We start from the raw sequence: 16945 nt of genomic DNA on the forward strand, positions 1-16945 counted from the left end.
GGAACAATTCAAAACAAACACAGAATCAAAAGTTCACGGCTTTCGATCTGTGACGGATCCAAAAATTTAAGAATGAGGATCCAAAATTTTAATTTTCTTATCTTAAAAATAATGGGTATGCAAAAATTGTAATTTTTTTTAAGAAGATGACGATTCGATGTCGCTTGGGTTCTGGGATGGGAAGGGGTTTGTTTTCGAATCCCTCAAAGTGGATACAAAGATTCCATGGGCGCAGAAGATTATTTCCTATTTTAACTCTTCATCTTAATGCAATTCAATTCAAAAATTTATATACCCTTCATCCAAACTCAAACATAAAATTATCTTATTACCCTTAAGTCGTGTCGAAAATTTTAACCTTTCACCTAAATCCGACATGATCTCATTCTATTTATAACTTGAACTCAAACTTAACTAAAAAAATTCTATCAAATTAGATCGGATTAAAATTATTGATTTTAAATTAAATTATGATTCCTAATTTAATGCCTTTAAAAAGAAATTAATTAATCATATAGATTTTTGACATTCAATTGAATTAACTAAATGATTTGACTATTTTTATGGTTAGTTATTGTAAGTTGTTATTGTCCCACAAACTATAATTTTACCAATAAAATTTATTTTAAAAGTTTCATGAAAATTCGACTTAGTTTTATTTCATATATTATTTTCATCAGCAAATAATAATTGGACTTTGGCTATTTATCCCCGTTTCTTTGGAATCCAATAGTTTTGCTTCACAGACCCGCTTTTCCGATTCTAAGATAAACAGGAAAATTAACCAGTTTAGGTCCACCATCGTCACCCCAAGCACGCTTGAAGTCCTCAACCACATCCTCGCTCAAAAGCTCCACCCCCTCCTCCTTGGCCTTCTGGTACGCCGACCACGATCTCAAGTAAATAAATACTCCTCCAACCCCATCGTCCTCTCATTCCCCAACTCAAACGGTCCCGTGTTACCATCCCCATCCACGCCCTCAAACGGAAAATCAATCGATTTGTACTTATCATCCACCAGCTTCCGCTGCGGATCCCAGTACGGGTTCTCGTAAAACCCTTTCAAAACCTTGTCGACGGACTCGTCGACTTCAGGTGTGGTGTAGCACCACGCGGCGATGATCCCATGTGGTTTCTTGAGTACCCATTTCACCTGTTGGTAAAACACCGGGAGGTCGAACCAGTGCAAGGCTTGAGCCACCGTCACTAAATCCACACTCGATTCAGCACCCACTTTTTGCTCGAGCTCCGAATACGACATCGTCGGAGAGGTGTCATGGTATCGGATGTTGGGGAGTTTCGTTGCGAATTCGAGCTGTTTGGAGCTCGTATCTGTTGCGATGACGGACCTGTAAATCTCGGCCAAAGATCGGGCGGCCTGACCGCTGCCGGTGCCGACGTCCCAGACGAGATCATGGTGGGGAGTCTTGGAGGCAATGAACTGGAATAATTGCGGTGGGTAGCTTGGGCGAGCTTGTGCATATTGCTTTGCCTGCTTGATGAACAATTTGCCATTGTTGTTTACTCTTTCTATTGATAAATGATGAGGGACCGATCCTCTCTTTTCTTATATATGTTTGGACTGTACTTGATCTCCAAGGGAAGAAGGAAGGACCGTAGAAAAAGAAAACACGGAACAACTGGTGAAGCGGTAACTTGGGCTTGCCAAGTTTGACCTATTCAACTTCAAATCTTATATATAATCCATCTCTATCATTATAACTTTTGCACAATTCTAAGGATTAAATTAAAAATAATACTTAAACTACGTTAGTATCTAAATAATTTTGTGGTTATTAGATACTTAAATTATTATATGTAACCATTTTAAGTATCTTAATTATTTTTTTTGTCAAAACAAGTCTCTAAACTATATTTTTCTGTTTTAAGCCCTTAAAATTTTTTGTCGGAATAAGTACCTAATTTTATATTACGTGTCAATATCTTATTGGTTAAAAATATTTTCTAACAGAAAAAATATCAGGACTCAAAATAATTAAATAAATAGTTTAAATTCCTAATTTGACCGAAAATTAGTTTAATTACCTAAAGAAAAAAAGGAATATTTTAGTTACTTATTTTTAATTCTAATATAAGTTGTTAAAAAGAGTTAATTATTTAAGAGTTCTCCAAATTATAATTTCATTTTATATTAATCACTAAAGTTTAAAATATTTTATTTTAATCTTAAATTAGGGATGGGCAAAACTCTTTTCGACTTGAACAAACTGATTTTCTTTAATTTCGAGTTATTTGTGTTGAGCTATTCGAGTCAAATTGGATTTTAATTTTGGTTTTGACTTCGATTCGAATTTACCAATTTGAAAACCCAAAAAATTGAATTTGACAGTTTACCATTTAGTTAATCTTCAATTCCTCCTTCATTTTAAGTATATTTTTTACCAAATTTAAAACATGTACTTCTAAATTATTTTAGAATATGTATGCATCTTCAATTCCTCTTTTTTAAATCCAAAATTCTTATTTTTCAATTTAGTCTTTTAACTTTGCATGATTTCTTTAATTACTCTTTCGTAATAAGCCCATTTTCGACAAAAAATAAATCACATGCTCTAATGACACTATAGAATACCTATGTAACTTCAGTTCCTATTATTAGTAACAATTGTATTATTTTTTTTAATTTAGTCATATTTTGATCAATTGTTTGACTTTTCGTCCAACAATTCATTTGATTCCTTTATACTCTCATCAATATTTTTTCTCAAAATTATCTTATTTAAAAATAACATTATAAATACATTTTATAATTTGAGATGTTATTTGATTTATTAAATAACATTACAAATCTTAATTACACGTTGAAAAAGAATATGAAGAAAATATATCTTATGTGATAAGCGAAAGTCATTTAAATTAAAACTATATACTAATATTATAAAAGAATTGTAATTAATTTTAAATAAAACCTCAAAAAATCAAGTCCAAAAAAATTCAAATCATAAAATATGACTCATTAATTCGATTAACTTGAAATTTTTTATTTTAACTCGATCAAATATTCACCGTATCTTAGACAAGTAAAAATCTCAATAAAACATTTCAGCTAATGAGAATCAAACCTCGAGTTACAAAATTCCTATACCAGCCATGTTTGTTATGAAATTGAGAATTACTTTGGCTGACGTAAGTGATGACACAATACTTATTCTTCCGTATTATATTTAGATGTCTACGTTCATTTTATCTCCACTATTTTTTCTTTTATGGAGTAGTATTTTAGTAGGACATTAAGCGTTCGTTTGGTTTTAGAAAATATTTTATATTTTTATTTTTTGTTTCTATTTTTAGAAAATAGTTTTTATTTTTAATTTTTTGAAAATTAAAAATCATGTTTGGTTAATATAAATAAAAACTTGAAATCAAAACTAAAATATTAAAACTATATTTGATATCTAATTTTTTTAAAATAGAAATAAAAAGAATAGTTATTAAATAATTAAATTATATTATAATGATTATCAATCATTACACAAATTTAATATATGAGTTATACAAATATAAAACAATAAAGTTGGTAAGAAATTTCATAACACAAACTTTATTTTAGTTTATAATAAGAATATAATGTTAATGAATATTAGACATTAATTAAGTTTTAAAAATACACAAAAGTATTGTTATAAGTAATAGCACACAAAAGTGTCATTAACATAAAAAAAATATGTTTAAGACCCTCAAACTTCTGGGAAAAATAATTAGTGTAATCCCTGAACTGTTCTTTTGCACCAATTGTGGCCGTTAAACTTAGAAAAAAATAATCTAACCTTTTGAACAATCAAATCAAATATTGATTGTCACAACGTTTATATGACATTTCATAAACTTACATGGCAATCTACAATACTGTTGTGAAAGTTTATGATATTGTTTTGATAATACTCGATAGAAGATGATTTGGTAGATGAACTTAATTGATTATTTTAGAAAGTTTGAAAACTTATCAATTTAAAAAAAAGAAAATTTTATTTAAATTAAAAATATAAAATATAAACAATTATTAAGATATTCAATAAAATAAATATAAAAATATTATAGAATTAAATTATTAAAAAATTAATTTAAGGATTACATTGAGTGTAAAAAAGTTTAGGGACCATATTGATTTTTTTTCAAAAGTTTGAGGGTTTCAGATACTATTAAATCAAAAAAATTAATATTATAATGATTTAAATATGGGTAAGTTAAGTTAAAAATCTAGATATAATGTTTCCTTATTGTTTGAATTTTCAAAACAATTTTAATAAAAATACTAAAATTAACTTTTTTATGTTTTCATATTTTCACTTACTTTTTTTTTTATTTTCTAATTTTACAATTTTTCTTGAACATTTTCTATTTTCTGTAAAAATAAAACCAAAATAACCTATATTTTTTTAAAACCAAACGTACCTAATATTCTAAAAAATTAATTAAATATGTAAGATTTGACAAGGTTGGTAATGATCCGTACCATTTCATTCCACGTGGCACTATATTTAAATAAATTTTTTTTAATAATTAATATTTATAATATGATATATGTTTATAATTTTTAAATTTTTTAAAAAATAACCTTATATACGTAAATAATCGAATTTAAAACTTAAAAGAAAAAAACACTCCACACTACATAAGTTTTAAATATATTATTGAACTCTTAACAAATGGTTTAGACTCTGAAAAAGGGTGTTAAACGGGTCAAACTTGGCAATGGGCAGCTGAAGCTTCACTAGATGTGCCTTTTGGTTTTGGGTAGATGGGGTACACAATATTCTTTCTTATGGTTCAATGAATTAACCCACCGTACCATTTGCTTCTGCTTTTCTGAACCTATAAATAACTAAGAAAACAGACAAGTGGTCACTCCTCATTCATCAAACCAAAGCAAAGAGATAAGGAAAACGAAAAACGATGGCAAATTCGTTCATCAAGCAATATGCAGGAGCTCCACCAAGCTACCAGGCAAAGCAGTATGCACAAGGTCGCCCAAGCTACCCACCACAACTATTCCAGTTCATTGCCTCCAAGACTCCCGACCACGATCTTGCCTGGGATGTCGGCACCGGCACCGGCCAGGCCGCTCGATCATTGGCCGAGATATACAAGAATGTCATAGCGACTGATATGAGCCCCAAACAGCTCGAATTCGCACCGAAACTCCCCAACATCCGATACCAGGAAACCTCTCCAACGATGTCGTATTCGGAGCTCGAGCAAAAAGTGGGAGCAGAATCGAGTGTGGATTTGGTGACCGTGGCTCAAGCCATGCACTGGTTCGACCTCCCTGTGTTTTACCAACAGGTGAAATGGATACTCAAGAAACCTCATGGGGTCATCGCTGCATGGTGCTACACCACCCCACAAGTCAACGAGTCCATGGACAAGCTCCTTGAATCATTTTACGAGAACTCGTACTGGGACTCGCCACGGAATATGGTGGACGATAAGTATAAATCGATCGATTTTCCGTTCGAGGCCGTTGATGGAACGGCAAACACCGGACCATTTGAGTTCGTGAATGAGAGAACCATGAGTTTGGAGGAGTATTTTAGTTACCTGAGATCTTGGTCGGCGTATCAGAAGGCTAAGGAGAAGGGCGTGGAGCTTTTGAGTGAGGATGGTTCAAGACTTCAAGCGTGCATGGGTGAAGATGGGAACCATGGCCCTAAACTGGTTAATTTCCCCATTTATCTTAAAATCGGAAAAGTAGGTATGTGAAACAAAAGTCGCACCCTATAACATAAAATCCTAAATCGTTTCAGCATCGAAACTCTCTAGTTCCAATCAGCCTGAACTGCATGATTCTTTCGACACTTATTGCAAATCCATTTCTTTTAACTATGTTTTACTGCTCAACAAATTAAACTTGAAGCTCCACAAGCTGAATGGATATAGATATTTTATTGGTATACCAAGCAATACTACAAAGCAAAGACATTTTATTTCAGAACAAAATATCATGTCCTGTTACAGTAAAACGATTCAGATTGCAAGGTAAATGGACATAAATGGAAACCCTTCAAGTAATGGAAGAATTTTGTACCATAGACCGTCGTGATCAGAGTAGCCGTTGAAAGCCTCTAATCATTTCAGTGCACTGCAACAATGAAAGACCTCGTTACAAAATTGAATCAAAGGCATTGCAAACTAAAAGAAATGAATCACACACACACACACACACACACATATATATATATACATGCAGTGATATAATATCATAAAGGAAAGAGGGTACAAAAGGGAGCTTACTCGTATAAATAGAAAGCAATACCCAGAATTATACACAGCAGAATAATGTCAATGCAGAAATTCCGACTGGATCTTATCTGCCAAAAAAGAATGTCTAATTTATCCTGGAAATTTAGATGGGAGGAATTTGACAGATGAAACAATCATTTGTATGATTACCTCGGTAATGGCTTGCTTCAGTCTGACATTATTCTTTCGAAGCTCCAATGCCGTCTGGTCAACCTGTAAAATAACCATATTAACATTAAGTGATACATTTTATGAATCCTCTCCATGATGTTTGATTAACTGATTCTAAGGCTAAACTAATGAGACATGGAAATTAAAACAAAATCTCTCACCTTTGTATCTATCTCATCCATCAGAGGAACTTGTCTGTCTAATTCCTGAACATATCGAAAAATAAATGATTTAATCTATTCTTGCTCCTAAATATCATGACCAAACCAAAAACTATACACATACTAACAAACCTCATTCATGTCAAGAGCTATATTTTTCAGTGCATTCAAACCTTCTGATATCGCATCAAGTCCTTCATCCTGCATTCATGTTAATGCATAAAGATATCAGAGACTACTCTGGATTGCAGAGTGGATATTAAAGATGAAATAACAACAATCTTACATGCCTGTTTCATTTTCCTCATTTCATATTCGTTTCTAAATTGGTCCGATTCTTCCGATTGTTCATAAAAATCACTAGAGAAACACTCCTCTGAAAGTCCGATAATGGAAAGTAACCAAAGATCAATTTTAGAATGCACTTAAGGTAACTTTAACTTGAGGGATAAGCATTACCCTAAATTACCTGACGAGTCAAATTTGATATTTTGGTTCAATGATGAAGTCCCCCATCCACCGATCTGGTTCATAGAAGGTGTAGATCCATCTGGAATGGCTTTAATCCGTTCAATAATCGCTAGTACCAGTTCGAAGCGAGTTTCTAGCTCCTCTTTGGAAAGTCCCTTGACCTATAATTAGAAACCAATAGCATATTCAATAGAAGTCCATTGTCAACCTTATGTAGACTTGAGTTACCATAATCAGTCAGGAATTCAAGACAATGCTTAACATTATTTAACATTGGCAAATCCAATGCCTAAGCTTTCTTTTACTAGTAATCCAAGAATTTTTTTCACGGGAGCAGCATGACCCACTAGCTGATTCATATCATTGAATTTGAATTGCAACAGAGAAATCCAATGATTTTGATTACTCAAAAGGCTGAAAAAATAAATAGAATTATACCTTCTTTTTAGCCAATTTTTGAAGCTTAGGGACTTCTTCCATCAATTTAGCCTTTGTCCGACGAACCTCAGCGTTCAATGCCACCGCCGTTGCTCTACTCTTCTCCGTAGAAACCTTCTCAGCTTTCTGCATGTTTCATTTCAATAGCATGTTCTTTCTTTAAAACAAATCACCGTTTGAAAAGAAAACAATAGAAGAGATTAGGAAAAAGGAAACGAACCTCGATAGTCCTATCGATATCGGCGTCGACGGTAGCGTAGAGGCGAGAAAAGGCATCATCGGAAGAGGCACTGGCTTCGCGATGGTTCTCGGGATCGTACTTTTCGTATTTCTTGCAGATTTCGTCGATTCGGAAAAGTATATCAACCACCGTCATTTTAAACTATCAGTTTTTGGGAAGTACCAAAGTGGAATGATGAAAGAAATAGGAGAAAATGAGAAAAGGATTTGGTTTTTCTTTTACCGATTCAAGCTCCATGAATTGTTATGTTTGCATGTAGTGTTTCTAATTTTGGAGGGGAAATTCATGGTGGAGCGGATACATGGGTATGAGAACTGAAAACTGATGCAACAGCTCAAATTCTACTACTATGGTTTAGTAGCGGACCACGAGGCTTCATTTTCGCCGCCGCCCGCTGCCGGAGTTGGAGTTGATCGAATCCGACTTTCACACTCGTTTTCAAAATGTTAACGTACAACAAGAAAATGTACGATTAATGAATACTTTCAACCATTTGAAAAACATAAAAAGTACTCGAAAAATTACTTAGAAACTTTGATAAACCATTAGAAATTTTAGATACTTATTATATAGTAATTTTAAATGTATGTTTAAATTTTTATTATTTGTTGAAAATTGTGTACTTAAAAAGTTTGATAGTGATTAAAAATTATAGATATTTACTAAAAGAATTGACATTACAATAAGATAAAAAAAAGTTAAAGATATCATTTTATTGAGTCAGTCGAATCAATGAAATAGTCGAGAATGGTGAATTGACAATTAAAACATTGATGGAAGCTTTTTTCAAGAGAATGAAAATTTGACACGAATAATTTTAAAGTGGTTCAACTTCTTCAATGAAGTCTACATTCACTACCTTAGCTTCCACACTAGGATTTCAACAAATTCAATAATTTGTTCAAAACTTTTAGGACAAGGTATAACCTACAACACACTTAGACTTATATCCCATGTTTCAAGTGTACAACTCTCCTAAAAAGAAATTACAAACAGAAAGCTTAGAAAACCTCACTAAGAATATGTTTGCATAATTCAAGAACAAAGAAGAAAACTAAACAAATGAAATAAATAAGTACAAAAGTGTTCTTTGAAAGCAAAAAGAATATTGGAGAAAGTTGACTTGATTTTTGGCTCAATGTGATTGCATTTGGCTTTCTCTATAATTTTTTGTCTTCATATATGACTTAGAATTTTTTTTATATCATCTTTATTCAATTCTAGTTTTTTGGGTTGTTATGTTAGTTAATAGAGCTGTTGAGATGAAATTTCCTGTAATAAATGCTGCCCAGACGCCTTGAGTACAGGTACTCGGACTTGGAGTATCAATACTGCATTAATTACAAAAATCTAGTAATTGCTGAGAGAGGAGTATCAATACTCTAATTAGAGTATCGATACTCAAAGAGTATTGGCACCAAAATAGCACACCGAAATTTTAATTTGTTAAAAACCTTAAGTATCGATACTCCGATTGGGAGTATTGATACTTCAGTGCATTTTTAGGCTATTAGTATTGATACTGGTATCGATACCATATGAATAGTATCGATACTACATGGTTAAAAATTGATTTTTAACTCAATTAAAATTTGAAACCTTTTGTAAAAAATGTTTGAAAATTAATTCCAGTATATGACTTGATTTTTGAAAAGAGTAAGGAGTTAAAATGAAGTTTTTGACTTTTAAAAGAAAATTTATATTCGAATGGTTGAATCAAATATAAGCTTGAAAATCAATTAAAAGTAATCTTAAAATTTCTTTAAAATAAAATTTACTTTTTGATATATCAAAATCTCAAAACATGGTTCAACAATCTCCTTTTTTTATATAACAAAACCTTTGAAATTTTTAAGATTTTCTTGAAATGACTACTCCCATTACTCTAACATTTATCTCCATTTTTGATAAATAAAAAAGTTTAAACAATATATAAATACAAGTTTTGAAGATCATATATGCCAAAAGAGGTTAGTCAACATAAATAATATTCTTAAGCAATAAACATGGTCATAATATAAAAATAAGAAAGTGTCAAATATTAGAAACCGTAACTCATAATATGCACCGAAATATCCATAAAAACATAAATATTAATCATCCAAAGACATAAAATATCTAAATCCAAAGACAACCAAATATCCAAACATCAAAATATCAAAGTATGAAAACACAATATCCAAAAATCATAAAACAATCCAAATAGCCAAAATAGAAAGCACAAATCGAATCCAAATGCAACCAACAACACAGTAGCAATCAATCATTCGAGGACGGAGAAGGTGGATCGACATTCGATGACGAGGCATGGAAAGACGAGAAGTCATGAGCAAGAGCCTCAACTCTACTCGACATCATGTCGATCCGCGTCGACAAAGTGTCAAACCGAGCATGATAATCGTGCCTCGAATCCATATACATCGATTTTAGGCTGAACTGCTGAAAGGAAAATGCCAAAATATGAGACTCCATAGCCAACTATCTAGAAGCAATCTCTGATACCTAATTCCCTAAGGCAGAGAAGTGAGACTCTATGGTAGCATACCATATATCCATCGCCTCCATGAAGGTCTGAAAGTAAGGAGAAGTCATACTCACATCCTCACCACCGACTTGAAGAGGACCAACATGAATGTGGTACACCATATCATCAACATCACGTATGGGATCATCGTTCTAAGGTTGAGCTGCTCTAAAGAAATAACCAATAGCTTGAATCCCTTTTCGTTTCCACTTATTTCGACTTCTTCCCATCTCGATTTTTGAAGAGATTTTAGGTCAATGAAGAAGGTCAAAGGAATAAAAAGATCATGGGAAACATTAATATTAGTTGTGACGAAAATATGGCTCAAAAGGCAACAATAAACTAAAGATTCGACTCATTTAGAAGGAATCTTGTTGACAGTGTCAACAAGCTCCCCAAACACTATCTGAGCAAAGATTATCCTCTTATTATTTTGGAATCAATGAAGCCACCAAATGTTGATGTCGAGGATGGTGGATAATTTACTTCCAGATTGTCAAAACTACCAAGAGATAATCAATGAAGGAAACGCTCATAAATGTCAAGGAGACTAACACTCGAGTTGGTTTAAAGGGAAGTAATAATGACGCCACACTCATTATCAATCCCAACTAGTTCTAGACCAAGTTCTATAGCTATGGTCGAAGCATCAATAGTGATGAATTTCCCTATAAGATAAGGGTAAATACTCTCAGTATGGGTTCTAGCTTCATTCTAGAGACAGACTGTATTAGAATAGAAAACGTGTATAAAATGCTGGTAGACAACAAGTTTGATTTTGAAAGTATTGCCTAATTTCCACTCAAAATCATCTGAATAACGATGACAAAGATTGGGCGACTAGGTTCGTTAATAGACGAGTTTTGGATAGTTAGCTCATTTTGGTCCGGATTCAGATTAGGAATAGAATTGAGATGAGGTACTCGAGAAGGTTGATCTCGAGAAGTACGGAAACGTTTAGACATTTTTAGGAAATCAGAATAAAGAGAACTGCAAAATAAAGCAATGTACATGTATGCTAACATCAATTCCCAAAACTCAAAATGAGTCAGCAATATTTAAGGCATTTGAGATCAAATGGAAAATAAAAATAATGGTCTTGAAATATATAAATGTGTGTGTGCATATATATATATATATATATATATATATATATATATATAAGAATGTTAATATATATATATATATATATATATAAGGTATGTAAATAAAAACATATATATATATATATATATAAATATGTATGTATAAAAAAATTTAAATTATAAGTGCAAACATAAATGTATATATATAAGTTATATATATACTAAAGAAACAAACAAATAATATAAAAATATATACAATGTAAAATTTGAATTGTTTTAATAAATTCAAATTTCTAATAAAATATAACAAAAAATTATAAATTAATAGTAAAAATCTATAGGTAATGATGCGAAAATGTTGTGTTTGACAAACCCATACATTAATTTGAAGTAATCTAGCATATAAAAAATCTTAAATTTGAAAATAAAAAATAGGGTTTTAGAAAAGTTTTACTCAAAATCCGACTAGGGGTATCGATACTGTAATATGAGTATCAATACTTCATGGCATAAAAAGAGAATATTGATATAGCAGTATCGATACCATATCAATGCCACAAGAACAATATCGGTATTATATGAACAATATCGGTATTATATGAATGATATTGGTATTGTATGAACAATATTGATACCAAATGCACCAAATGGTTAAAATTTTTAGCAAATAAGTCCAAATAAGTCATTTTTATCACAAATTAAACACATACAACACATATGACCATTTGAGACATAAAATTATGACCAAACATTCATTCATCCATATAAGGTTTAACAACAAAAACACCTATGAATGCTAAAGTTGCATGAATTTCTAGTTAAAGTGCACTAAAAGGTCAAAAGTCATAATGCATACTTTAGGGCATAAAAATGGTATAGAGAACTTTAAATAAACAATGAAAACATGTTCAAGTAATCAAATGTACATTTAGGCATACTTTGAACATTTTATTAATTTTAATGAAAAATCCTAACTTACCCTAACTAATTGCATAGCAGACATCAAAGAAACCATTTAGCATGTCTTTTTCATAAAATCACAAAAGTGCATAAATATTTAAACACAAAGGCAATGTAGGTTTTTAAGCCTAATTCTCTTCTAAGTGCCCAAAATCTTTCCTTATCTAAAGGTTTTGTAAAGATATCTGCTACTTGATGCAAAGTGTCTACATATTCAAGAATTATATCTTCCTTGGAGACATGATCTCTAATGAAATGATGTATAATATCAATATGCTTATTCCTAGAATGTTGTATGGGATTTTTGGTGAGACAAACAACATTACTATTGTCACATTTGATAGGAATAGTACCTACATCAATTTCATAGTATATTAGTTGTCGTTTCATCCATAAAACTTGAACATAACAATTATCAGTCGAAATGTATTTCACCTCAGTGGTTGATAATGTTACACTATTTTATTTCTTTGAAAACCATGAAATAAACATATTACCTAAAAAGAGGTGTTTTTTCTATCTAATTTACAACCTCCATAATTTGCATCCGAGAAGGCATGCAAGCTAAAGTTAGAGTCGCTAGGATACCAAAGTCATGTACTAGGAGTGTCTCTAAAGTATATAAAGATTATATTAATGGATTGTAAATATGATTCATTAGGACATGATTGAAGTCTAGATCATAAGCAAATACTAAACATAATGTTCGGTCTACTTGCAGTAAGATAAATGAATGATTCAATCATAGACCTATAAAGTTTAACATCTACACACTTACCTTTCTCATCCTTGTCAAGCTTTGTAGATGAGCTCATAAGAGTGACTTGGGGTTTCACATCCTCTAATTTGAATTTCTTGAACATATATTTGATGTAATGTGCTTGATTGATAAAGATGTCATCTTTCATTTGCTTGATTTGGAGTCTCAAGAAAAATGAGAGATCCCCATCTCAAACTCACCTTGAATTAAATTAGCAAATTCTTGGCAAATATTATTATTAGTAGATCCAAAAATAATATCATCAATATAAACTTGAACCACTAATAAATCTTTACCTTTATTTTTTTTTATAAATATGGTACTGTTAACCTTCCCTTTTGAAAAAACATTTTTCAACAAGAAAATTTGACAAACTTTCATACCAAGCTTTAAGAGCTTGTTTTAAACCATATAAATTTTTTCTCAATTTAAAAATGTGATGTAGAAATTTTGAATCATTAAAACCTGGAGGTTGTTCCACATACATTTCATCTTTTATAAAACCATTTAGAAAAGAACTTTTAACATCCATTTGATATAAAGTAAAACCATGATAACATGTAAATATTAATGACATTCAAATTGCCTTATCCTAGATATGGGAGAATAAGTTTCACCAAAAAATATTCATTCTTCTTAAGTATATCCTTGAGCAAAAAGTCTAACCTTGTTCCTCACTATGTTAGCACTTTCATCTAATTTGTTCCTAAATACCCATTTAGTACCTATAGTAGATTTCTCACTAGGCCTTTCAACTAATGTTCATACTTGACTCCTCTTAAATTGATTTAATTCATCTTGCATAGCCAATATCCAAAATTCATCATTTAATGCTTCTTTGATATTCTTAGGCTCTATGCATCAGATAAATGCAACAAAATTACAAATACTTCTAAGATAGAATCTAATAGTTACCCCTTTGGATTGATCACCAAAAATCTCACCATCCTTGACATAGTTGCACTCCCTTGTGCATGACTTCTATTTCCTCTAGAATTATCTCCTCAAGATCATCTTGTGTTTGTTCTTGCATATCCTCTTTAGATGATAGTTCACCAACATCATTTGATATCATAATACCTACATCATATTCCATACAAAAATCATTCCTTGGAAGTGGCTATCATAGAAAACAACATGAATTGTAACGCCCCAACTTTGGGGATCAAAATAGCAATTTTATTTTTTCTCCAAACGAGCAATTTTACTTGGGTTTTAGTGGGTTTTTATCAAATCAAACATTTTGGTTCGTTTTAGTGGATTTAAGTGTTAGAAAGTATCCTAAACTCTAATACAAGCTTTTAAATGAGTTAGTAATTCAATTATGTTATATGTATTTGTATAAGAGGTGGGAGAAATATTTAAGGTCAAAGGGAAGGAAACGTTGCACCTTGGGTGATTAGACGGAGTTTCCAGCAGCTAGGAAACTAAGGTAACGTATTTACAACTCTTTCATGCCATTTTTGGGTCATTAGAAATGTATTTTAGTTTCTAAGTTGAGTTATAAAGCTTGTATGAGCATCCATGGTAGATTCCACGCTTTGGTATTTTTAACATGTTCTAAAGCCTTCTTTAGAGTAGTTTAACACTTAGGAACCTCAATAGGGCTATTAAAGTAGTTTAAAGAGCCAAATCAGTGCCTAATTAAGACATTTTGGTCCCCGAGTATCAGTACTGGAAGAACAGTACCGATATTGTTCTTCGGATATTAACACAAAGATGTTTTTGGGAAGGGAGGTATTGATACCCCTTCATAGGGTATCGATAATGATGGCCTAGTATCGATACTCACAGGGTAGTATCGATACCGTGCAAACTTAGCAAATTCTAGTAAGTAATTTTGGTACTAATACTCATGGGAGTATCGATACCAAGGGTAAAATATCGGCACTCCCCCATAAAGGTATCGATATTGAGGTAATTTCTAAAACATCGAAGCTAAATCGGTATCGATACCCTAAAAAGTATTGATACCCTAGCATGATAGTATCGATATTGTCTAGTATTATTGATACTACCCCTTACATTCAACCTATTTTATCCCAACAGTATCGATACTCAAGGGTACTCAAGGGTGAGTACCAATACCCTCGTATAGTTTTTGGCAAGAAGCCCAAGTGAATCAGAGATGATAATGAGGAACCCAAGAAAGCTATGGTATACTCGAATAAGACTCCAAGTGGGAACCAATAATTATGATCAAAATACAACTAGAAATAATACTAATTAGGATGATATAATACTAGCCTTGTTTGATGCTCGAGAAAACAACAAGGACACCTGAGTTACTTTAAAGGTTATGATATTCATGTAGTATAGATTGTCTAAATATACTTAGGTAGTGCACAAGGCACTTGAGACTAACTATGGCACAAGGCCTCAACACTCGCAAGGGGTGGATTAGTTAGGTGTTGTATCTGATGTAGTGAATATAGGATCTTCGCCCCATGTAGACTAAAGGGGTACGTAAGCTTTGAGATATAGTAATCCCTCAGTTGTATCATGATTTCTACCCTAGAATAGCGTGATCATGCGTACATACTCACTGTAGTTATTTTATACATTAGCATAAGCATTTGTGAACACTTTTAGTATGGCATTGTTGTTAGTGTGCCACTGGGCTAGTGAGCTCAGTGTTCAGAATTCTGTTTCCATTTGTAGGTATTTAAGTGGAGATTTTGAGGAGCTGATCACATTGCAGATGTTCCAAATAGCCGAACAATTACAATACGTCTTGAGTGTATTTTATTAGAGGGCATATATTATTCATAGAACTTCTTATACTTAAGTCGTAACTTATTTTAAATACTCAACTGTATTATTTGATACACTTATTTTGGGAGCTCCCAAGTACTGTAAATTTATATGTATTTAGTTTAATTTCATGATATTTTTTAGTTGTCAAATATTAGTTTATGGGCATCTAAAAAAGAAGTTTGGGTGGCCGCTCCAATGGCCCTGTGTGACATTCAAATCGGTCGATTGTGTGTCATATTAAATTAGGGTGTTACATGAATAGACTCTTCTATCACTATAGATTTTTTTAAAGACTCAATAAGCTTTAGAATTCATGGAATATCCAAGAAAAATCCCTTCATCACTTTTTGCATCAAATTTGTCAATATTGTCTTTTTTTATTATTTAAAACAGAACACTTACACCTAAAAGGGTGAAAATAGCTAATGTTAGTCTTTGAAAAGTTCGTATAGAGTTTTCTTTAAAATAGGTCTAATCATTACTCTATTTATACTATAGCAAGTGGTGTTTGTGGCTTCTGACCAAAAATATTTTGGTAAATTATTTTAATAAAACATAGTTCTAGCTATTTCCTCTAACGTTCTATTTTTCCTCTCAACAACTCCATTTTCTTGAGGGGTTTTAGGGGCTGAAAAATTATGACTAACACCACAAGAGTTGCAAAAATATCAAAACCAAGATTTTGAAATTCGGTTCCATGGTCACTTCTAACACTAGAAATTGAGTAACCTTTTTCATTTTATTTATTTTTTAAAATATGATGATTTTAAGCTCCATCCTTAGTACTTAAAAAGAGAACATATGTGAATATAGAGTAATCATCAATAAGCACAAAAGCACATTGTTTTCCACCCAAACTAATAGTCCTAATAGGCCCAAATAAATCCATGTGAATCAATTACAATACTCTACTAGAGGAAACATCATTAATGAATTTAAAGGAAACTCTTTTATGCTTACCTTTTCCACATCCATCACAATTTTTATCTAAATCAAATTTTAGCTTTGGTAAACCTCTTACTAGATCACCTTTAACAAGTTTATCTAATATGCTCATGCTAGCATGTTGAAGTTTTCTATACCGTAACCATGAATCATTGTCATCTTTAGTTACTA

The 16945-nt window shown here is 31.8% G+C and overlaps 3 protein-coding genes across 3 annotated transcripts; 1 reads left to right on the forward strand and 2 right to left on the reverse strand.

The window, feature by feature from the left end:
• Positions 1-632: 632 nt before the first annotated feature.
• LOC120199131 (putative methyltransferase DDB_G0268948) lies at positions 633-3113 on the reverse strand. Its single transcript, XM_039200327.1, is given in 3 exon segments — positions 633-904; positions 907-1566; positions 3107-3113. Coding segments are annotated over 3 exon segments (831 nt in total). The 3' UTR covers positions 633-740.
• Positions 3114-4914: 1801 nt separating this feature from the next.
• LOC120199141 (putative methyltransferase DDB_G0268948) lies at positions 4915-5773 on the forward strand. The gene is given in 3 exon segments (XM_039200333.1): positions 4915-5621; positions 5623-5645; positions 5648-5773. Coding segments are annotated over 3 exon segments (804 nt in total). The 3' UTR covers positions 5722-5773.
• A 475-nt stretch (positions 5774-6248) lies between these two features.
• On the reverse strand, positions 6249-8153 carry LOC120199153 (syntaxin-72-like). The gene is made up of 8 exons (XM_039200340.1): positions 7723-8153; positions 7503-7628; positions 7063-7225; positions 6884-6969; positions 6726-6794; positions 6594-6638; positions 6412-6474; positions 6249-6329 (listed from the first exon to the last, which is right to left on the reverse strand). Exons 1-8 carry the CDS (start codon positions 7876-7878, stop codon positions 6249-6251), a joined length of 789 nt encoding a protein of 262 aa, XP_039056271.1. The 5' UTR covers positions 7879-8153.
• Positions 8154-16945: the final 8792 nt, after the last annotated feature.

Source organism: Hibiscus syriacus, unplaced genomic scaffold, assembly GCF_006381635.1.
Source record: "Hibiscus syriacus cultivar Baekdansim isolate YM2019G1 unplaced genomic scaffold, ASM638163v2 tig00000340_pilon, whole genome shotgun sequence".
NCBI classification, from domain to species: Eukaryota; Viridiplantae; Streptophyta; class Magnoliopsida; order Malvales; family Malvaceae; genus Hibiscus; species Hibiscus syriacus.

What these genes read in the sequence shown, in the direction of transcription:
- LOC120199153 (XM_039200340.1), bottom strand. Translation starts at nt 7,878, where the DNA reads ATGACGGTGGTTGATATACTTTTCCGAATCGACGAAATCTGCAAGAAA. An exon ending in AAAAATTGGCTAAAAAGAAG is followed by an intron (nt 7,226 to 7,502) that starts GTATAATTCTAT and finishes TTCTAATTATAG; the next exon opens with GTCAAGGGACTTTCCAAAGA. An exon ending in TATCAAATTTGACTCGTCAG is followed by an intron (nt 6,970 to 7,062) that starts GTAATTTAGGGT and finishes TCGGACTTTCAG; the next exon opens with AGGAGTGTTTCTCTAGTGAT.